At 38.0% G+C, this 23576-nt stretch overlaps 1 protein-coding gene across 1 annotated transcript in view; it reads left to right on the top strand.

Annotated features, from left to right (window-relative positions):
- Window positions 1–23576, top strand: part of MMRN1 (multimerin 1) — a 51988-nt gene that overhangs the window by 14447 nt on the left and 13965 nt on the right. The window contains exons 2-6 of the mRNA XM_030491939.1: window positions 2343–2462; window positions 4728–4834; window positions 10226–10324; window positions 14101–14274; window positions 19211–21190. Coding sequence (XP_030347799.1) covers window positions 2343–2462; window positions 4728–4834; window positions 10226–10324; window positions 14101–14274; window positions 19211–21190 — 2480 coding nt within the window. The remainder of the gene's footprint in view (window positions 1–2342; window positions 2463–4727; window positions 4835–10225; window positions 10325–14100; window positions 14275–19210; window positions 21191–23576) is intronic.

Here is a 23576-nt window from a genome sequence, read left to right on the forward strand (position 1 = left end):
GAGTGCACTGGTAAGATCTCAGTAGACAAAAACAATATCACTTAAGGATAGATGCTGGTATATTTTATGTTTTGTACTGTTGTTCTTGTTTGAAGCAGTGTAAATCTGTACTAACGCCACATAAACAAGTGGAACTAATCTGGTCTTAATTGTATTTTGATTTCCACTGTAAGGAGCCCATAGCAAGATACTGATTTCAGGGCTAAACATATATTTCCTTACTGGATTATGGAACACTAACAAAACTACTACAACTGAAAGCAAAGTTTAGCAGCAAAACATGACCCAGGAAGAAAAACGTGAAGTTCTCATACACTAATATTGGTACTTCATAGTTCACTGTCCCTACAACTGAAATGTTTTGTCACTAACTTGCCAAGTAAAAAATGAAATCTGTTTCAGCATGGACAAGGGAATAATGTATAACCCTAAGAAAGGCTGCACTAAGATGGGAAAAGAAAATCACTACTAGACCAAATAGACATTTGTTCCACCATCAGAAATGCAATAATACTTTCTTCAGGATGGCATCCAGTCTGCATGGGAGGGCCTTCCTGAGACAGTGGTAATAGATACAAATTTATGTTTTAAAAAAATCAACAAACCAATAGCACCTTAATAGCATATTCTTTCATTAAATCCCTTAACTGCTTTTAAAAATCCACTTTGGCTTCCCAAACTTCCAAATATGGCACAATCTACGTTTGTGGAAACATTACTCTGAGCCTTTTTTTTTTTTTTTTAATTTAAACCTATTTTGTTTTGATGCCTTTTTGTCATAATAAGATAGACCAAATAATGAATGCCATGACTTCCCATCCCTCCTGCTCTTCATCTTCTATTTTTACCTTTCTTTTCACCTCTTTAGAATGTAGGAATGAACCTGAATTCCGTTTTTAAACTGTGGACTAACCATAAACTCCTATACACCAACAAGGAGTTGATGTACTGAAACAGTGGTGATTTCTGTTTGTCCTCTAGTCCTTGCCTAATAATTTCATGCATTTGATTCACTTGTTTAGTTCTTGTGTGCAACTAAATTTGCATATTCAAAGAACTAATCACAATGATTCCAAGACCTTTTTCCTGATGATAGTTAGTTTAGGTAGTCATACTGTATGTATAAGCTGTCTTTATTTGTGTCTGACTCTGCATTATAAGACCCTTTTCTGACACTTAATTACTTGGAAATTCAATATCATGAGATTTTTGCAATTCTTCAAGATCAGCTTTAGGTTTACTACACAAAATGATTGTCATCTCCCTATTCACCTACTCTCCCCCTCATTAATATCTTAATATAATGTCCATTACATATACATATGGGATTCTGCTGATAAACTCTTTCTTGAGAAAGCTAACTGGTCTTTCACCTCTCTGATTTGTGCCTTATTAATCTATAACAGGTCTATCCTCTTACTATATGACAGATTGCTTTTTTTCCCTCTAATGGCGTTTGCTGAGCAACCTTGCCAAAAGCCTCTGAAAATCACCCCTTTATCTACCTGCTTCTGATTCAAAGAATGCTAATAGATGTCTGTGGCATAATTTCTCTGTACACATCTCTCCTGAGCCATTATTCAGTTTATAATTTGTACTTATTTCTGTTCTTTACTGTAGCTTCTACCAAGTTGCCTTGTTTCAAAATATGATTTAGAAGTTTTCTGTTTCTTGCAACCTCCTTAGAATCCTTTTTCAAAGCCCAAACCTGGCCTGGCAATCACCAGTTCCTACATCCTGTGTTGCAGTGGTCAAGAGTTTGATCATTTCGTACATGACTTCCTTCTCTGGGTTGATAGCCAGTGGCACAGACCAGCATGGTACTATGGCACATTATTGCTGTGTGTGGCTTTGACCTCAAAGTGCGCTGCAAAGCACAGTCTACATGTACTCGTGCTGGGGAAAGGGAGGAAAAGTAGAAGTGTCTATCCATAAAGTGAAAGGTATGGGGGGTTAAAAATGTTACTAGCCAATCCTTTGAATTCTAGATAAACAGTTTCTGTAACCTGAAATGCAGATGTGTTTTAAGACCTGTCATTACTACAGTCTAGAAGAGCTTCTTTGTACTTGGTGCTCCAAGAAAAATTTAGATTTGCAATATAAATATATGTAGAGTTGGAGAAATGATTGTCTATTTATTTTCTTTGTTGTTAATGGGTAGCCGAAGCACAAAGACTAATTGCCCAAGACTACATTGGCAGTGTGAAACAGAACTTAATGTTTGGAACTTTGTCTGATTCCTAAATTATGGGTTTAAATTTCCCCTTTAAATATTATTTATCATCTTATTGTGGAAAATGTTGTTTGTACTTTTAATTATATTTGCCTTCTGTATCTTGCAGAAACTGGTGTGCTTATGTCCATACCAGACTCATACCTACAGTGGTAGTGGACAACCTGGAAACCTTCTCATCAGGCAGAGCGAAGCCTTGGACTTGGTGTATTGGATCCTGTGCTCAAAGGTGTGTAGAACTAGGAAGAAAGAGTACTTGCAAGTATGTTATCACCAGCTGCATACTTCATACAAGCATGACTTTAGAAATGAAAATGAAAACAAAAGGGAGCATATTAGCATGTTTCCAGGACTCATCTTCACATGTCCTTATAGCAAGTATAAAAGCTCATGACTTGTCCCTATAGCAAGTGTAAAAGCGCGTGACTCAGCATGCCTTCACTCTTGTACCCTCTGATCAGTTCAAAGTTTTCAAGTAAGCCTGCTCCACTCTTCCAGAGTACTGCAAGTGAAGGTGCACATGTACAAAGCTTTAAAGTGCAAGGAGATCATTTCTGCGCAGTTTTCCAAGCTTCTGCTCTTTTGAAGCAAAAGGCTTCCCCTGAGAGGCATAAATATTTTTGTTATTATCTCTCTGCTGTGTGCTTATTTCTGGCACGGCTTTGGTTAGGCAGTGAACCTAGAAAGTAATTGGCCTGGATACAACTTGTAAATAATGACTCTACTAAACATATTCAGATTGTCCTTTGTGGTTTGGGTGCCCCATTATATTCTCCAAACTTCAGATTTCAGTAGTAAGTGAAATTGGTTTTCAGGGCACGTGCCTGGAAAATGGCAATCCAAACCAGCACCAACAGAACAGAGGTTGTAATATATTTTTCCCTTGAAAAATTTCAAAAGCCGCTTACGAATCAGTTTGGCTGGTCTGAGATTTGTCCTCTAGATGGTATGGCAGCACATGCCTAAAGTTTTGAGGTGAAAACAGGAATAGAGTATCCTTAGTATTTGGTGACTCTGAAATATAATCAATTGTTTTTCAAATTGTATTTTCTAATTTGATATAGAAGATTCTCAATAACTCCAATATTTTTTTCTTTATTATTTCTTTTTCTGGTAGGAAAATTAGCTCCTTATACTGCTTCTGTAAATAAGTCTCTCCTATATAAATTTCTGAGGCTTCCCTGCATGGAGAGTTATGTTTGAAATCATTATTCTTGATTAACTCCTTTCATGGACACTTCATTCTTATAAATGCATTCAGAAATAGATTATGGTAATGCAGAATAAAGTAGTTAGTTTGATCATAAAATAAGACCATGCATATAGCAAAATAACTAAGAACTCTGTTGATTTCAGTTCACCTTAATCTTTTCTGAGTTCTTGCTGCTGAAAAAGCCATTTCTCAGAGGCAAAGCTCATTGGGGACACAACAGCCAGCTGCTGTGAGTGTTTTAATATACCTAATATTACATCCCTTGTGAAGGGGTGACAAGATTAACTACAGCGTAAAACATGGTGTCAATTTGTGATTCGTTTGGGATTAAATTTTTTTGTCCGACAGCCTTCAAATTTGTTCCCCTTTCTGGAATGATTTAGACAGGGACTGCATGTCCAAAACAGTTCTGTAACCATTTTATCATTGTACTTTCTGAGATTTGAGGTGTTCTTCATGTTAGTGTTTATCAACTAGCAGAACTGTGTGAATATTTTGGTTTTTTAATTCAAACTTTGTATTTAACATGTTAAAAGAGGCAAGTAGATTTTTCAGTCATTGGTTTCTTTTATATGCCCTAGCGCAGTGTGTTCATTCTAAACTGACTTCTCTGTGAAGTTAAGAAAGCTAAAAGAATTGATGGGGTAGCCAAGACATTCAGAATGTGTCGGAACACATAAACAAAACTGCTGCTGCCACTGCAGTTACATACCGTAACAGTAATAACTGAGGCATCCTAATTACATAGCCATATCCTCCTTTCATCGACTTCCAGAGTGGAAATTTACATGCTTTATTGGATTAATGTTTGTGTAATCTTGTTTAAAATAATCAGAATGGAAGGCTTCCAGTGCACACTAAATGCAAACTGGCATGGTATAAATTCATTGTGCATGTTTTTTTAAGTGATTTCAAAGAAAACGGTATATCACGATTGTATTTTGACTCATTCTGACCACAGATATTAACAGTAATATCTTCCATAAAAAGTTAGCATTATTTGATTCCTGAATAAAATATTCAGGAAAGAAGTCTGACAGCACTAGATAGACATCAGGTTCCTTTCAAATCTCTGCAGATGGTCTGAAGGCTGCAATATTAAAACTGTGATTGCTATTGAAACACCAAACCCTAGTCAGGCTAGTCAGGCTTCACTTTCAGTTTCAAGCAGTTAGTGAAAGGATATACTTGACATGTAAGATAACATAATGTAGTTACACAGGTATCCTACAACTCCTGTTTGGTCACCTAAACAAGCTTTAAAATGTTCTTGTTTTGCAGGTCCCAGACAACAACACACCAAGCCTACAGAATCAAACATAAAATAGTAACATCACTGGAGTGGAAGTGCTGTCCTGGGTACAGTGGGCAAAACTGTCAACCCAAAGGTATGTAGAGCTGTAAGGATTTGAAACTATTCACTTCAACAAAAGACAAAAAAAAAGCAATCTGACTTGTGAGCAAATACCTCTGCTGAAAATCAACACAGTCCCTCCTGTTAATTTCAAATCAGGAGAGATGCACAGTAAATTAAAATGCTTTGGGATTTTGAGTCTTACCTGCACATGAATTTCCAGAGTAGCTAAGCAGAATGTCCTTTCTTTTCTTCCCCTCTAAATAAAACTCTAACATCTTTAGTCCTATTCTATTTTGCTAAAATATGGAGCTTGCATACAGTGTGTTTGGTGTTTCTAATTTTGACCCTTTAGTTCTTGAATATTGCAGTGATGGAGATGTTAAACCCAGGTCCTCTATTGAACTGTAAAATTCTGTTGCTGTAATTTTCTGTAAAATTCATCTGCACCACCGTGACTTTTTTGGCTTTCAGTTTCAGGCTCTAAGAATGTATTTTAGATATGATAAAATAACATATAAACATTGTCTCCCTCTGAATTCAGTAGGACATTTGTTGTTCATTTTAACAGTGACTGAATTTTACTAGGTATTACACATGATCCCTGTATAATTGTGCCCTTTTTTGACAGAATAGAGCATTTTACCTCTGCCCTGGTGATCAAACATATGGCAATGTACCGTAGTTTAATGTCTGTATAATAGCTATTTCTTTGCTGCTGGCCTTAAGCAGGCCTTGAAAAATAAGATGTGGCGTCAGCATACATATTTTAAATGAATGAATATTGCAAGAAAGACCATTAGATGTGGTAGGGAATTCAATCAGCAGTGGTAAAGTAGAGGCTGTGATTAAAAATTAATGTAGAAGAATGAAGAGAAATCACTGTTATTCACATCCAGGAGGGAAATTTCAATGTTGAAGAGGCAGAACCACAGCAGGCACAGAATTCTCTTCTGTGCAGCTGAGCGTGGAGCCAGATATTAACACAGGACACAGTCAGCAAGGCTGTCCAGTGAGCATGGATCAGATGTTTTAAAGGTTTGCTTTTGAAAAATTTAAACATTAACAAAAATATATTTAAAAATGTTTATTGAAGGGGGAGGCTTCAGTTGATAAAATTGAAATGGCATCAAAACAACAGGGAAGCATTGACCAGGAAAAAAAGCTGTATAACTCAATTTGTAGTGGCATCTGTGTAAAAATAAGAATAAAGGAAAATGTGTTGTCAAGTGTTACAGGAGCAGGCTTGAAATTACATCTCCTGGGTTCTGTTTTCAAACCTCTTCTGGCTTGCTGAATAATTTGGGGAAGCCACTTATAATCTGCATACCCAGGTTTACCCATCTAGAAAATTGAGATGACACTTATCTCACAGGGGCACTGGGATATTTAATTAATTAATGCTTGTAGAAGTGCTTAAACAGATTGGGATGAAAGGTGTTATGTCAGAAAGGCTCTTCTTCCTCTCTTCTGGAATCATGCCTCCCATGAGGAGCAGACCACCAGCACAAGCTCTGCTGTATTATCAATTCCCATGAAGGGAAGTCAGCTAATGAACTTGAACAGCTGGGAGCCCAATAGTCTTGTCTTCAGGCACTTCGTTTCTACAACAGCAGGGGGAGAGACGTTGTAAGCTCTGACGGGGGCTCTCCAGAGGCTCTGAGCTCTCCGCTTGGCCTCTCTGCACTTGATCTTCTCAACAACAGAACTCTTATTGACGGGTTTCTGTGCCAAGGGAACTGGGGTATTCTGACAATATGGTTTAGATCCCGGGAAGGCACTTTTACTGGGATGTGCATTGCTTGTAGCAAACGCTAATTCGAAATGCGTTCTGGTTTAGCTTCTCTCTCAAACCAAGTGAAATCATACATAACTATCTCAGTCTGACAGTCTAGGCAGAAGGAAACACTTGTCACCATCTGATAGTTATTACAAGACATCTGTAAACTATATTTGGTAGCCTCATCGTAACTTCTTAGCTACAGATGCTTCTCACAGTAATGTAGTAGTGGGTGAGACAGAGGAGCCTCTGGGAAGACACATGTTCAGATCACTGTTTCTAACTTTACCTCCCATGCGGCAACACGTGACCAAATTGGACAAGAAATAGATCCTAGTCCAGCATGGACAATGCAACTTTTTAAGAAGGGAAAAATACAGACATAATTTCTTCCAAGTCTCGAAACGGTACAGTACAGATTATTCGACAAATAAAACATCATTGTTTTGATTTGGGAATATCAAATGCCTCACTGGGAGCAAAACTGCTAAAATGAAAGGGTTTGTAATTTCTGAGTTGGAAAGTTCATGATGTCATTTTTACTAAACACAGCTCTACTTTAACTTTTCATCCTTAAACCAGAGAAAATGATGTGCATGTAGTAATGTCTGAAGGGAAGAAATCCCAGTTCGCTCATCTACATGTGTTCTCTTAACACTATGTTATGTCAAAAATGGTTTCAAGAACTGGAAGATGCATCTTCAAATATAGATCATACTGTGTTCGAATTCAGCTTTTCTGTGGACTGAGGCTGAGGTGACTTAATGTGTATGAATTCATTTCCATCTGCCTTGGCTGTGGTTTAGACAAACAGCTGGTTCTCAGAGTTGCTGACAATGCCATAGCCATTGTTAGCACTGAATTCTCTCTCATGGTAGTGATGTCAATTCTCCAGCAGATGGCTGTAAAATATTCCACACAGGAGTGAGTGCTACCCTCTGCTTGGGGTGAGCTGCAGACACAAAAGGTAGCAATTCCCCTTGAAACACAGGGAATGGTAGAAAACTACCAAATTCCCCACAGGGATTCCCCTTCAACCACTCCTGCTTCATCAAAAATATATTGAGAGAAAAAGATCCAATTTCCATATTTTTAATATTGTCTGAAATCATTTTGCACGCTTTGTTTAAAAATACATGGGTCAATAAATTATACATCTAGGCCAATATATTCAATAATAGGAGCCTAATGTTAAATTCCTGTGCATGTTACCTGATATTCAGAAGTGCTGAGGACCCTGAAGCCCCTGGAGAAATTGGAAGAACTCATCATTCAGCACTTTGAATTGCTGCCTTTTTTTTGTTGTTGGTGGTGTTGCTTTGTTACTGTAAATGGCACTTAAAAGGTGGGTCTAGTAGTCTATTTTTTGTTTTATCTTTCCTTTTGTCTTAAAATGAATATAGAAGATCCAGTTTTTAAAAGGTCTCAAATGCAAATAATTTTATGGCTATTTCTACCTTAAAGAGTACATATATTAGAGTTTCAGTCTTGTGCTCCCATCACATCTGCTGCTCTTCAGCATCTAGGATGGGGAATCTCAGCCGAGGGACTAAGAAGTACATAAGACTTAATCACCATATGATGTGTCAGAGCAGTTCCTTTGGAAACAGACTGAGCCGCCCTGGAAGAATGATGTAGTAGAAGCTATATTGCTGGTGACTCTCCTGAATTTGTTTCACAAATGAAATCCTGAATTTCTAACGCTGCCTAAGAAGTACCTTGCCTATACAGTGGTGAAATTTAATAACTGTACAATATGCTTTATTGTCTTGTAGGAATTTTGTGTGTGTGTTTATCACTGGCTACTGTTCTTGCCGCTTTTAGACATGGCATAATGCACTCTTGGCTTTCTCCATTATTGGCATGCTCCAACAGAGTGATACTATGTCCTGGATCTTACAGGGATTAAGTTATCTGAACAGTTTAAACATTAGTAAACCAAGCACACAGTGATAAGTATACATATCCTTGAAGCTCCAAAAGTGAATAAAACTAAGATTTTTGGGTATTACACAATGAGAAGCTGTGAGTGGGGCAATTGATTTAATAGGGAGGATGAAAGATAAGACAGTATAAAAAAACCCTGGTGCCTCTAGCACTAATACATTTAGAGCAACAGAAAGATCGGTAAATGAAAGAATAAAAGAACATCGATCAGCTGGTCTTTATCACAGGCAAGTAACTGACTCCCTTGTCATAGATTATATCATCACATCACCGTCTGATAAATCCTGTGTAATGAATTAGGCTGAATGCAAGTATTTAACTCCTGTCAATAACTATGCCACAGAAGGATAACTGAAGCTATTGAAATGATAACTATTTGAGGATTTTGTATTTATCAGTTAATTTAAATAAATTCTATGAAATTTTCAGTCCATAAATTCAGTGACATTTCCTTTGAGTTTGTGTGCTAATTGGTACTCCCCGCCGCCCTTAATTTACAACATAAACCACCTTACAGCATCCTTAAATGTAATCTATTGATCCTCATATATACTGCTAAGAGGCTGATGAAACAAAGGGAATTTCTTGATTCAGCATTTTATTCTGTTTCCTTGGAAACTCACATTATGGCCAAACTAGTTTTACTATTTGAACTGGAAAATAATGTCACCATACCAAAGTTATTCTGCTTGTACTGTCCTAAAGACTGAAATTCACAAAAGTGGAATTCCTTAGATGTGTTCCAGCTGGAACAACTTTCACTTCAAAATGCTTCATGAACTGAGCAAGCACGTAAAAATTGGTATGAATTTACACTAGAAAATATACAACCTACTTTGTACGTACATTTTTTGGTTGGTTTTTTTTTCTGTAACAATAATGAAATCAAAACAACAGAATTAAGCTTAATGGCTGGAGAAGTAAGTCAGGAAGGTGGAAATATCAGTTCAGTTCCAGCTATCCTGTCAGTTATTCTCTACTCATTGTGAGTGAAGGTACTTTATTTTTCTGGACCTCAGTTTTCCCAACTGTAATATTGAAATAATAATAGTGCTAGTCTAGCTTTTTGCAAATTGCTGTGGAATCTTTGGGCTGAGATGTAAAATAAGATCAGTAAATCCCATGTGTTGTTTCCAGAGGAAATATTTAAAAACTTAATCCCTTTGTGAAGCTTTTAAATATATGTACCAGTTGCAAATCTCAGATGATATTTGTTGGATGTTGGAATTTGATTATGGTTTGAAATGTTTTTGTTTTCCAGGTGCTGTAACAATGTAATATGCCCATTGTCTTTTGTGGGAAGATTTATATGGTTGAATCTGTAATCTGTCAAAAAAAAAAAAAAAATTATGTTTCAACATACCTAATTCTGTAGCTATAAAAAAAGAATAATTAATTTTACAGCTGACAATCACTGTTTTGTCTTTGTACTACTGTTATATTGATCTAAAATATTTCTCTAGGATTTTTTAGCCCTGGAGATTTCAAAATTCTGTTCATTGTAGAGCAAGTTTTGACACTTTAGTGTTAACACCAATCCTCGGTTATAGATGGACTAAGCAGATAACAAGAATCACTGCAAATTACTAGGCTTTGGTAAGGTTGTTCCAGAATAGAGAGAGAAAGCAGTTGTTGTGGAATTGTGATTGTCATGTTCAATGTTTCACTCACATCCTTTCCTTTTTCTCCCTCTTTTAGCTCAAGAACAACAATCACTTATACACAGCAACCAGGCTGAAAGCAGCAGAACTGTCAGTGAGAGATCACCAGGAGCTCCTCAGGACCCCTGTGGGCCAGGTCAGCTGTTATAATTACTATCACATCTAGCCCAACCACTGACCACGACTCACTAAGATCACTGCAAAAACAATTTGGGAAAAATCGCTGTGTGCTGAAGGGACCTGAATGAACTGTTAGAGTTTCTAGTCATGGTTCAGTGGTATGTTTCTCTGGTAAAGATAGGCAGAAGAAACTGAATTTAAAGGTACCAGTAACTTAGCATTTATAGTGTCTTGTGACTAAAGAAAAACCAGGAAAGTCATTCTGCATGGAAATATTTAAACTATTCTATTAGAGTAAAAGAGACGAATTACTAGAAAAAAAGAAAGGAAAAAACCCCAACAATCCAACAACACAGCCAAAAAAAACCCAAACCAAACCCAAACCCAAATCAAATCGAGGAGTACCATAGACCAGCTTTGGGCATAAAAGAAAATGTTGTGACGTTAATTGTATTATCTGAATATATGATTGTTGTTACATATTACAAAAAATGGTGCTTTATTCCAAGCTAGTACAATCGTGCTTCAAACATTAGCAAATGCAGCGTAGGTGTGTTTTGAGCTACTCCATCTAGGATGATCAAATAGCTAAGCAACATAAGGGTAGTTTACAACTTTATGCAGACGTTTGAGACTGTTTCTTATTATACTGTTTATTTGCTCACTACTGTGTTTACTTCAACCTATCTAGACTGTAAGGATTTGGAACATGTCAGTGTTTTCTTGCAAGGGTATGTACAGACCTCAGCATTGTAAGAGCTGGCTAGTAACAATGATGCTTTTATTCAAATAGTGATCTACATTGAGAAGTTACCTTAAGTGACTGTTGCATGAAAAGCTTCTCTACTTCTTAGTCTCTAGAATTGTTGGGTGTGCTCACTTCCCTTTATATTTATTTTCCATTACCATTTGTATGATTTAAAGTTTACCAGCACAAATGTTCCAGAAAATTAATTTCATAGTTGCTTGCATAAGTATTCATGGGAATGGAATTTTATTCATGTCAGGTGTGTTTGCACACTCACTAAACTGGGAGCAGAAACAATCATGGTTTATCAGACCATTCCAAGTAACCGTAAATTCAAATATTAAGCATTCACTAAAAGGAACCATGAAAAGGTATCCATGATTTAGAGGTAGGCAAGTAGTTGTCAGTCTATACTATATTCCAGTCTGCACCACCTGGAGGTGTGTATGCCTTTGAGGGTATAGAGATGTTGGTAATGCAAAATTATTTACAAAGCCTGTGTACTCAGTGAACCGCCAACAATCAGCATACCATGTTTAAATAACAGCAAAAGAAATATGTGAAACATTTGAATAAGGAAGTTTGAAAAAAAATATTCTCTGCTTATGAAGTAATCCCCAGCAGAGAGTGAGACTGCATTTGTCAGGTAAATTTTTGGTGGCAAATTAGATGCAAGTGATTTGGCAGCATTCTTAGACACTGTCAACCCATGTAGTTTACATGGGAAAGGAGCCAGCAGATGGACAAGATTTGAAAGGCAATGTAAAGGAGGCATGTTCCTCGAACTTTCTTACTACTTCCCTTTTCTCTTGAATCTGTCGATGTTTTGATTATGGATGTCTACACTGGCTTTTTGTATAATCATCAGCTGTTACACACTATGGTGTAATTGTCGCTCACGCAGTTGGCCTATATTCAAAAAGATTTTATGGAACCATATAATAAGAAGAGTTATGTTCTCAGGTCTGTGTGTTGTAGTCGTCAATATACTGTTCTGGTGCTGGGATATTCATGCGTGCTGGGAGAACGGGATGTTGGAATTGAGACTGTCACAGGCTTTTATGGAGACAGTACACATCTGTGTGCTTATGTCCATATATGTGTAGAGGGAGGAGAAGAACTCCATGTTAATTACTTTTCAGTTCTTTTTAAATCAAATGGGGTCAATTTAGGAGGAGAAATACCTGTTCTGGCAGCGAACCCTGTGAACACAGCCTGGGGCCCGGGCCAGGGCCAGAGCCAGGACTGACTGCCCTGGTCTGTTGTTCCATCAGCAGCTGCCAGGACTCTACAAGCCAGATTCTGTTTCCAGCTCCTACTGTGCAGCCATTCCACTTAAAAACCTCACTTTCAGGCTCATCTGTGCATTTTGACTTCCCCCTTCAGTAGGAACTGACAGAAACTGAACTGAAGAAAGCATTGCACCCTGCGGGTTATTTACCAGTTTGGGTGACTATGCATGAGCCAGTAAAGAATTCAAATCACTTTCTCATAATAACAATTCAAACAGGAGCAGAAGTGTCCAGACTGTCTGTCTGTCACAGAATCACAAAGCAGTATTATGATGAAGAGTATTCAGACAAAAAAGGTCCGTCAATGGCTTGTCTCCACAGTGCCCCTGGGGAGAATTGCCAGACTCTAAACTAGGTGGTTGAGTTATAAACACAATTTTGTGTCTGTTAAGTAGACACCATGGGCAAAGTAAACAGCTGGACACGCTAACATTCTAACCTAAACCAGCCAGCCTTATTCACCAGCTTTTACCACTTACGGATTTCACAACCAACATGCCTTTACAGGAGAGCATTCTTATTGGCATGCTTCATCTGCACTGAGTGAATTTTCAGGATTTTCCCAAATGCTGTTGAGTTAGATATGATACATGTATTTGTTACATACTAGAATTCTGAAGAATAAAAATTAGGTCAGAAGAATATGCTTTTTTATATATAACTTGCCTTTTTTTTTTTTTTGTTGTTGTAGTTTTTATACTCCTGTTCTTGCACACTGATGCCATAATGAAAAATGACACAAGGTCAATAGCAATACTATTGCTATTGTATTGTAAATATACTGTAAATTTATACTAATAAATATTTGTATGTCCTGCTAAAGAATCTCTTGCCTAGCAGTTTATTAAGTCATAGTATGGCCGTGGTCATGTAGGGTAATATATCATGTGTCTAAGGTAGGACATTTAGGCTGAATTTTTAGGAAGTGAAGAGATTTTGTAGCTTTGCTTACAGTAATTGGAGCATTTAATTTTGATTCAGCATCTTCTGAAAATCCCAGACTAAGTCCCATTCCTGTCAGCTGTCAAACTTAGATGGCTAGCTGAAGTCATGTAGAGTCTTAATTTGTGAGACCAAGGCCTTCATCACCACTACCTATCTGAAAAGCATACCTACCTTAAAACCAGGCCTCTTTATACCCGAAGAGACTACAAGTGTCAGGATCAGTTTGGGCAGGTTTTAAAATAAACTAGACTTCACAGGTTGAGCTTTTTTTCTGAATGGCAGACTAATGATTGTTCCAAAGTAATTTATCTATTAGCTGTTTTATTGCTGTTTTGAAGAAGCCTTTATTGTGACCCCAACACTGAAAAGATGTATTCCTTCAGACACAAGCCTTGTAAATTCGTGAAGTTCTGTTATAAATAGTAAGTAAAAATCAACATTTTTGTGATTGTGTTAAAGGAGATAAACTAAATGAGAATTAACTGAATATACTTTTGGGTACTAGGTGGAGGAAAAATGGCATTGTGCTGCTTAAAATATGCTAACCATTCAACATGCTCTTGGAGAACTATAAATACTTTATAATGGATACAGATGCTTCAGTAATTAGTTACTGCTGTGCTTCTGAATGTCACTAATACATGATACATGACAGAAATCGGGATGATTCACTCAAGACTAAAAATTCAGAAACTTTTCACCCCACTTCCAGCTAATGTGTCTCAAATCAATTACACTTTCTCCCCCCAAGTATTTTAAAGGTTTGTGGGTTGTTTTTTTTTCTTTTCATTTTGTTCTCTGACCAAGCATTTACACAAAAAATGAACGAGAGGATTAGCAGCCAGGAGATGAAACTGACTTTTCTACAGAAGAAGGTTGACAGCATTTCTGCTGCGATGAATGATGTGAGCAAGATGCTTTCTTCTGTGGAAGGCAAAATCAATGAAGATAAGGGCAGAGACTTCCAGTCTTTTCTGAAAGGTAAGAAAAATAAATTAATGTAATCATTCATGCAGTTAAATGTGCCAGAAAAAAATAAACGCTAAAAACATTCATAGACTATCCTATTCTATTTCTCAACATTTATAGGGAGAATTCTCTTGGTTTCATACCATGGTGGAGGGATTTGTTTATTTTGGCATTTGTTATGGTGTCTTTTGTAGTGACAAAAAATTTACATTCTTGGGCACTACATCATCTACATGATAACTTAAGCCACAATCAAGACATTTTCATTTACTTAGAGCTTCTGCAAATATTCTTATCTTTGGTTTTTATTTATATGACATATGCTGCTAAAGGACATAGTATTTGCTTTGCTACCAAGTCTAAGTAATATTCTTTAATACATAATTCACATATGCAGTGGGAAATGTATAAAGAATTCTGTGGTTGTTGTATTTATAACATGGCAAACATCCTGATGAATAATTTGCCTCTGATCATATTAGGCTACCTTTGATAAAGATCTCATGTGTGGTAGATAAGAAAGGCATGGCCAGGGATCAGGAGGTTGGGCAAACTCTCACTATTAGAATTATGCATCCATTCTTTGTGAATCCTGCAGCTGTTTGTTTCCCAACTACAAATGGTGCTTAACAAACAGATTAAGACTGATGCTTTCATTTCCTTGATATACAATATTTTTCTCATTTTCCAGAATTTTTCCCCAAACTGTTTGTATTATACACTTTAGAATCCAGAGGACTTCCTGTTGTTTAAGAATAAAATGAGGGAGCTGGAGCTTCTTACATTGAGATAAAAATAAACCAAACAATAAGCGCTTTTGTATGTCCCTCAAATTTACCAAGTGTGGTCCTATTTCTTCTGTGTTCAGTCCTCTGTCTTCTGAGTTGCTTGTGCCACATGCTAGATGGCTCTCTTGTACCCTGGATCAAGCCGACCTCATCTCTCACTTAGGTGACCTGCTTTCACCTCTCCATATATTGCCAGATGACATTCTTAACCCTTAGGCATACATTTAATTTGTCTTTGAATATATCGCATTTCCCTTCTGCTTTCTCTTCATTCGTTTTTATATTCCACTCGTTCTAGCTGTCATTTCCATTCTATTCCAAGAGCATTCTTTTGCTGCATTCTGTACTTCTGCTTCTTCATTCCCTTTCTATATTTAAGCGTCCAAGTTCTAATTAAAATGTGCAGTACAAAAACCCCAGTTATTTCACACTTCTCTGCAAATGTGTTTCAAGCCTTTATTGGTTTTATTTGCGATGATATATATTGTACCTGCTTAGATAAAATCTCCAGTTGCTGGCCCTTTTTTGATTTATGTTCTCCATCTATCTCCTAATCAAATTACTCTAATGAAAATACTGCTATCAACTACTTTCCTTGACTCTAATTGTGGGTACTCCAATACAGGTTATTCTTGGCTTGTATGCAGGTAAACAGCAGGAATGAGCAGAGGAGAGAGAGAACAAGGTTAGAGTTTCTGTTGGCTTGTATATGTAATGTCAAAGGGCAACTGCAGTTTCTGTCCAGGGAGTATCAGTCAGCCGTACTCCAGGTGGGCAAAGAGCATCCTAAAGTAGCAGAATCTCGAAGTTTTCATGCTGTCCTCTAACCTGGTACAGATGTGCAGTATAGGCACACCACACTTGCTAAAAATTACTCTAGGAGCTCACCTAAAGCAAAACACAACTTTCCCCACTACCACTGCCATCCTGAAGCAACATGCTTTTGAAGCACAGTTAAGTCTGTAGTGGCTTCACACTATTCAGACTTCTTCCTACTTCCGCTACTTTTCCATTTTCTTACTATGGTGCCCGGGTCCTTTGCTCATATCCATTAATCACTATTTTTCTTATCAGAGAAATTCTTATGGCTGCCCGCTTTGTATCAGGGTTCGTTAGGAGTGAGGTCTGGTTTTGTGAACAAACAATTCAATACCATTCACCAAGTTGTTTTTTCTTGGTTTCATCTGTAAATAGACTTTGGTCCCACAAACCTGTCATCTGTTTGTACAGGGCCACACTCACTGAAGTAACTGATATGCTCCTCTAATTGGATTGGTGAAACCTGCATTTTTAAAAATTGTTTTCAGTGTGCAGGAGACTGTTCCTACTTTCTATTTAGAGAAAATAATTTGATGTTTCCTTTTAATTTAGTAAACTCTGCTTACTTCTCGCTAGTCTTTCTTCCTCCTTTCGCTCCACATCAAGCCCTTTTATAGACTCCTTTCCTCTTCGTTATTAAAATGTACACTCCTTTGAAAATGAACTCAACAATGGAGTGTTAATCACTTACAAGTCAGAAATGTCATTTGCAGCTGGATATATGACCTTAACTCAGTCTCCTGTGTACATACATTTATTTTGCACATTATTCTTCAAATAATTGAATCTGCAAAGGGAGTATATGTTGACACAGAGTAATTACACACTTTGAATTTCAGCCAGGGAGTTAAAATTAAAATTTATAATCTCATAAAAAGTGCAAGAGATCTTTAATGTTCACAGGTAATTTGGACCTTTCTATTTCAAAACGAGCAACAGAGAAATTGAGTTACATCCACGAATGTACTTGTGTATTCTCAGCTCAAGCTTAAGAATATACCCAATTGTCACCTACAGCACAAGTTTGGATCAGGTCTTTCTGTGGAAGAGCGTGCTCCCACAGCCCCTAGTGAACTTTGAAATACCAATTGCTTGCCACATACCTAGATGTCCTAGCCAGCAAGTAAGGGAAAGAAGCAGTCTGTTTTATCAAGTTCCACTCCCTTGATAACAAAACCACCTGAAAACCAGAGCTAAGCTCTGTTCCAAATGTGAGCCAACTAAATAGAGTAGGAATGGGAGAGAACAAGGCTGGCAGTTTCTTGACTGTCACAGAAAGAAAACGCCAGTATAGATCCTGTGGAAGACCTCTTGCAGCAGGATGGTCTGTTATCAAGATTTGTTGCTGAGATGGAGAAATTTAATTAATTCCTCACAGAAGGTGTAGAGTAACCTTGTTTCTTTCCACAGCCATTAAACTTTTCTTCACAGCTCATTGTGTCCTTTAAAGCGCAGAACATTTTTCAGCATCATAAAGCAACCTGTCCAAGTCATTAATTACAATGCTTTCTCTACATGTCAATTATTTTACTCTGCATTCATATATTGGTTCTTCCTCTCAGCTGCCAGGACATCCTTATTCTCAAGTGTCTTTTCTTACTGTTTTTCCTTCACTGAAGTTCACTGACAAAGCTCTTTGTGTAAGTGTGCACATTCATGTGTATACATCTGTCCAGGCATTTGCTTGTTGTTGAGGTTGTAAAAAGTAAAATAAAGGCAATCTCAGAAGTATTATCTCTTCGTTATTTTGTTTATACTTCATGTAAAAATTGCTGTGGCATCTGTGACCATAGTTGACAGTAATTGAGTTTATTGCTTAGGAAACTTCATGCTATATTTCTGAAGTGGCTCTTTTCTGGGCTAGCAAATTTACTACACCTGCCTGTTGTATCCTGCCTTGAAAAAAAGCAACCACTATGTGAACAAGTGACAGATTTATCCCCTAAGAATCATGGGTGTTTACTGTCCATTTTACCAGAAATAATGAAGACTGAGACTCATAGTTCATAAAAAGCAAATATAATCAACTACTTTATCTCTATTTCCAGCTGGAAACACACACAATTCAAATGGATCTCCTGAATAGAAGTAGTACTGGGCTTCTCTCTAGCTTGCTGGACAAAACCAATTTTATTTGGAATCCTTTTGCACCCTTGGAGCCCAAAGTTGTGCTGGGTTTCATGGGTCTGATTTCCTGTCATTTTACAGCTCTTGCTGAGAATGTATTTTAACATAAGGTTTCAGAACATGCCTTGGTGTTTTAGAGATGAAACAATAAAATCCAGGGTATAGATGTAATTGAGAGGAAAATAGAGGAAGGCAACAGAGAATTTCTGCCTTTACCAATACAGTTTTAATCAGAGAACTGGTGGTCACCAAAGCATTGTAGAGGTTGAAGGCTTTAGCCATTATATCAAAAGCTGGCTGCAAGTGTTCATAGGGTTTAGAAAAAACGTGCAAAGGATGTTTTAGCTGGGCATAGGGGTACCTTTGAAAAACCAATCAAACCCACTCATCTAATCTCACACCAGAGCAGAACTCCTTCTCTAATTAACTGAAATATGTTACGCAACACTCTTGATGAACACTGTTTTATGACTGTCTTATCAAAACACATCTCCCATATAGCCTTAGATAGGTTATTATTCACAGGAGCAGATTTCCCACAGGTTCACCTCTGCCCAGTGCTTTTCAGGATCAGTATTCCTAAGAGCTATTTAAAGAGTTGTAGTATGCAAGACTAACTAAAGATGTGTACCTTCAAAATGTCTGCCTTTGGCAGCAGTTGTCATGTTACTAACTTTAGATATTCAGTGAGGCTATTCTTATTTGCTTCTTTCTGACTATAGCATGTTGTATGATCACTTAGCACATACAATAGGAAGGTAATCTCTTCTTTCACTTCTTGACCATAATGTTGACACAGCGTTTTTTTCCTTAGTTTCCCAGTGGAGAAAGAACATATCATTTTCTCATGAGCAAGCCACAAAAGCACACAGAACTCCTCATTTCAGTGCTCAGAAACAGCTTAGCCAGGAGATCAAAGTTGATACCACATGCAGAGTCTGAGTTTGCAATTTCAAAATAATAGCAAAACTCCCACTGATTTCAGAGAAACAGGGATGAGTCTTTAAATACTGTTATCCATTCCCTACGTTTCTCAACTTTAAATTTTGCTCTATGGGTTGGTAAATAGGGGCAGGGATGTGTGTGTTTCTCTTCTGTAAAGCATTGTGTTTGCTCACATTGTAGAAAAGAAATTAGATACTGCTAGAAGAATTGGTTTAATTGTTTCCATATTTCTCCTTTGATTGTTTCCATTTTTCTCCTTTTTCCCAAAGGTCTCAAATCCAGAAGTATTAGTGAATTAGTCAAAGACATTGTCAGAGAACACTTTAAAGTAATTCAAGGTGAAATGCAAGAGAACATGGCTCAGATTTTCAAGACGGTATCTAGTTTGTCAGATGATCTTGAAAACACAAAAGAATTAGCCAAGCATCTGAATGAAACCCAGCAAAAATTTGCTCAGGAGAAAGAAAATGGTCCAACAAAGCTTGACATTCTGGAGCTAAAGAGTCATATGGTGCAGATGAAAGAGGAAATGACCCTCACTTGTGACAAACCTATAAAAGCTTTACAGGAAAAGCAGAAATCCTTGGAGAATAATGTGGAGCGTCAACAGTCAATGAGTGTCATTTATTATGAATCTTTAAACAGGACTCTTATTGAAATGAAAGATGCTCATGAACAATTGTTATCAGTTGAACAGTCTTCAAGTCAAAACTTCCCTTCAGCAGATAAAGTCATGGAGTACAATGTTACAGAGTACATGTTCACACTGCATGAGAAAGTAAAGAAACAAGGAATGATGGTGCTGCAGATCTATGATGACTTAAGAGTCCAAGATAGCAAGATCAGCAACCTCAGTATGGCACTGGAAAATCAGAGAGACTCTGTTCTGGGGGTCTGTGATGACATGTTGTCAGAGAATAGGAGGGATTTCCAAACACAGCTGACAGCAGCTCAAGAGAATGTGCTTATCCTAAACAAAAGTCTCTCTGACCTTGTCCTTCCATTGGACAATAAGATGGACAAAATGAATGAGCAAATTAATGATTTGTGTTATGATATGGAGATCCTGCAACCTTTGATTGAACAAGGGGTACCTTTTAGTCTCACTTCAGAGTATGAACAACAAATTCAAGCTGAAGAAATCAACAAGAAGCTTGAAAACCTCACTACTGTCGTTAACAGAATGAGTTCTGCGATTAAGGAGCTTTCCAAAACTCAGGAAGGACTTAAAAATGAATCTCAAGCTTATCAGGAAATGTTTGAGAGTCGTGTTAATGAATGCTCCATGGAAATAGAAGATGGATTAAACAAGACCATGATAGTGATAAACAGTGCTATTGACTCTATTCAAGATAACTATGTACTGAAAGACACGCTACGTGCTCTAAGAAATGAGACTGAAGTCTGCTGCGGCAGAGCTGAGAAACTGGACAGCCTCCTGGCTTTCATTCCCCAGTTTCAACAGTTGAATGAATCCCTCCAGATGCTGCTCATTGGCAAGAAGTATGAGTTTTCTTTACATGTAGCACCATCCCTTTCTGATCTTCCATACAAGGAGTCTGACAAAGTTATCCTCCACAATTTCAGAAGACTTTTCTATATTTTAAATGATACATCATCAAAAGTGGACGATCAACAACAAGATATCATCCGCCTGGAAGAAAAGCTACTTGACTCTGTGGAGGAATCAAAGGACCATGAGATTCGCCTTCTGAATGTGGAGTCAAAGATTTCCAAGTTTTTGGCAAACAACTGTGTCTCACTGAAAAAACCCAAAGCTGCCTCGACAGAGAAAGAACAAGTGGTCTCACTTCAGCTCCAGACACTGAGTTCCAGGATCAAGGCCCTGGAAGCCAAGTCAATCCGCTTCTCAAATATCATTCCACTTCTGAACAAGACTGCTCATGAGGCCTGGGGGCTGTGTCATGATACCAACAGCAGCATCCAAAAAGTGAATATGAGTATACCTGTGCTAATTAAACTTGCTCAGCCAGATATTCCCCTCCTGCAGAGAGGCCTCAAAGAGCTCATTGAATCTGTGCTTGAAGTAAGAGCAGGAACTATCTTGACAAATTTAACCCAGCACGTTGACATATCAGTTGCAAATGCTATGAACAACATCACCAAACTTCAGAAGCAGGCGAAACCAGTTGTGAAGAAACCAGTCGCAGTGAAAAAAGGAGCAGCAAATGTCACCATGAGTCTGGCAAGCCGAAGTCAGAGAAACACGGATAGTACTATACATCCAGGTAATGCATTTTACTCTACTAAAAATTAGGGTCTTTGTAATAAAGGCCTATGTAACCATTGTGATGAACTGAGGTGCAGAACTTGATTGAAGGTGAATAAAAAGTACAAAAGAGAGTTTCAGAGGAACTTGAGGTTACTCTAGTCTCTTGCTTATAAAAGATGATGCACTAAGGCATCTAGAAGCGTCATTTAATTTTCCTTAATAAATTCACATCTGATCAGTTTAAGATATATGTGCATGCGCACACACTCAGCTGAGTACCTGACCTTTCAAACATAACTGTCAATTTAGACAAAGTCTAAACTACAAGAATTTTGTGCCTGCATCTCAGTTAGCAATTTCATGCAAGCTGGGAGAGTAAGCTGGAGTTGTGTCAGTACTTTGCAATATCAGTGGGGACGAACAGTATAAAAAACCTGAAGCAAGTGAATACACTAAATCACTGAAATGAGGCTTTTGCCAGTTCCTTCAGTAATTCATTGAGACTATTGTTGCAGTTACAATTACAACAGTGTATTCTTGCAGAATCAGGAGCCCGGCCAATAAAGTAGGTTTGACTTGAGTCCATCCAGAGAACATCTCAGCTATGTAAGAGCTGCCATTCTTAAAAAAGACATTTTGAGTGGGATTTGCTTCTGAACTTCAATTCAAACATCGTCATACGAAATGAATTCATATGGATGAAGTCACAGAAATACAAGCTCTGAGTTACAAATTTTGGAATCAGACGAGTGAAAATCAGTAGCACAAGCTAACGTTTTATGGAAATATAATTTCTGGCAAAATACAGAAAATGATGAGTGATTAAGTGACTAGAAATCCTCAAAGGACTCTAATTCACGTTAAAATAAGTGAGACGAATCCTAAATGACAGCGAGATATACAGATACTTTTGAAGACCTAGATTTAAATCTTTTCTGTAAAGTATGCTTAAACTTACGAACATTTCTGAAACTATATTTGCTCCCTATTGTAAGCAGATGTAGGGGTAGTAAGAGCTACCACTCTTGTTCATGTGATAAAACCATAGGCAATCTCCTTTTCCCTCTCCATGCCTCTTCTCTCCCTTTCCTTCCCTCCTTCTTTCATCTCCTCCTGTCCTAGGTTCAGCACTTTTAAATAATGAATCGAAAGGATCCTTGTTAAAGTCTCAGTCCCATGAGTAGCTTGGCTTCCTCTGAAAGCCACCCCTACTGAAGGATTTCAGTCCTTGGTCATTGTTTCAGTTAACAGAGAACAGACAGATATTCCAACAGGCAGTTATGCTTAAGAATACACCAAGATTTGCCAAATTCTTATTAAAAAATAATTTGAATATTTTGATATTAAAAATAGCAATTCTTTCTCAGTGTCGTGGTTTGAGCCCAGCCGGTAACTCAGAACCACACAGCCGCTCGCTCACTCCCCCCCCCCTTCTTCCTCCCCCCGCTCCCGGAGGGATGGGGAGGAGAATGGGAAGAATGTAACTCCCACGGGTTGAGATAAGAGCAGTCCCGCAACTAAGGTATAACACAGAACCACTACTGCTACCACCAATGATAATAACGATTAGTGAAATAACAAGGGGAGAGGATACAATTGCTCACCACCCGCCGACCGATACCCAGCCTGACCCGAGCAGTGATCTGGGCCTTCCGGGTAACTCCCCCCGGTTTATATACTGGGCATGACGTGCTGTGGTATGGAATACCCCTTTGGCTAGTTTGGGTCAGGTGTCCTGTCTCTGCTTCCTCCCGGCTTCCCCTCCTCCCTGGCAAAGCATGAGACTGAGAAAGTCCTTGGTTGGAATAAACATTACTTAGCAACAACTAAAAACATCGGTGTTATCAGTGTTGTTCCCAGGCTGAAAGTTAAAAAACACAGCACTGCACCAGCTACTAAGCAGGAGCAAAATGACTGCTATAGCTGAACCCAGGACAGTATCCACCCCTTATTCCATACCATTCACGTCATGCTCAGATCCCACATCTCTCAGCACACCATCACCCCTGTCCCATATATACACATATATATACACCCACACCCACACACAGAGAAAGATATCGTTCCCTAGTCCATGGACCAATCCCTGTAAAATTGCTGAACTCATCCAGTCCATGATGTCAGGCTCCATCTCTTGTAATAGTCTTTCAGGGCAGGAGGGACGGTACATAGTGTTGGGTTGTTGCCTGCTGATGATACCGCCAAACTCATCTGGTCACTGCTGAGCTCGTCTGGTTTCCTCAAAATTCATTCTTTGTTGAGGTGATGATCGGAGGGAAGTCAGGGTCAATGGCTGGTGACCTGAAGATATCTAGCTGGTGGGTTATAAAAGTGTTATAGAGCAGGCAACAGCGTACAATTGAGTTCATTGGCTGTTTTCCCCCAAAATCAAATCCCCTTGA

The sequence above is a fragment of the Strigops habroptila genome, chromosome 7 (genome assembly GCF_004027225.2).
Source record: "Strigops habroptila isolate Jane chromosome 7, bStrHab1.2.pri, whole genome shotgun sequence".
NCBI classification, from domain to species: Eukaryota; Metazoa; Chordata; class Aves; order Psittaciformes; family Psittacidae; genus Strigops; species Strigops habroptila.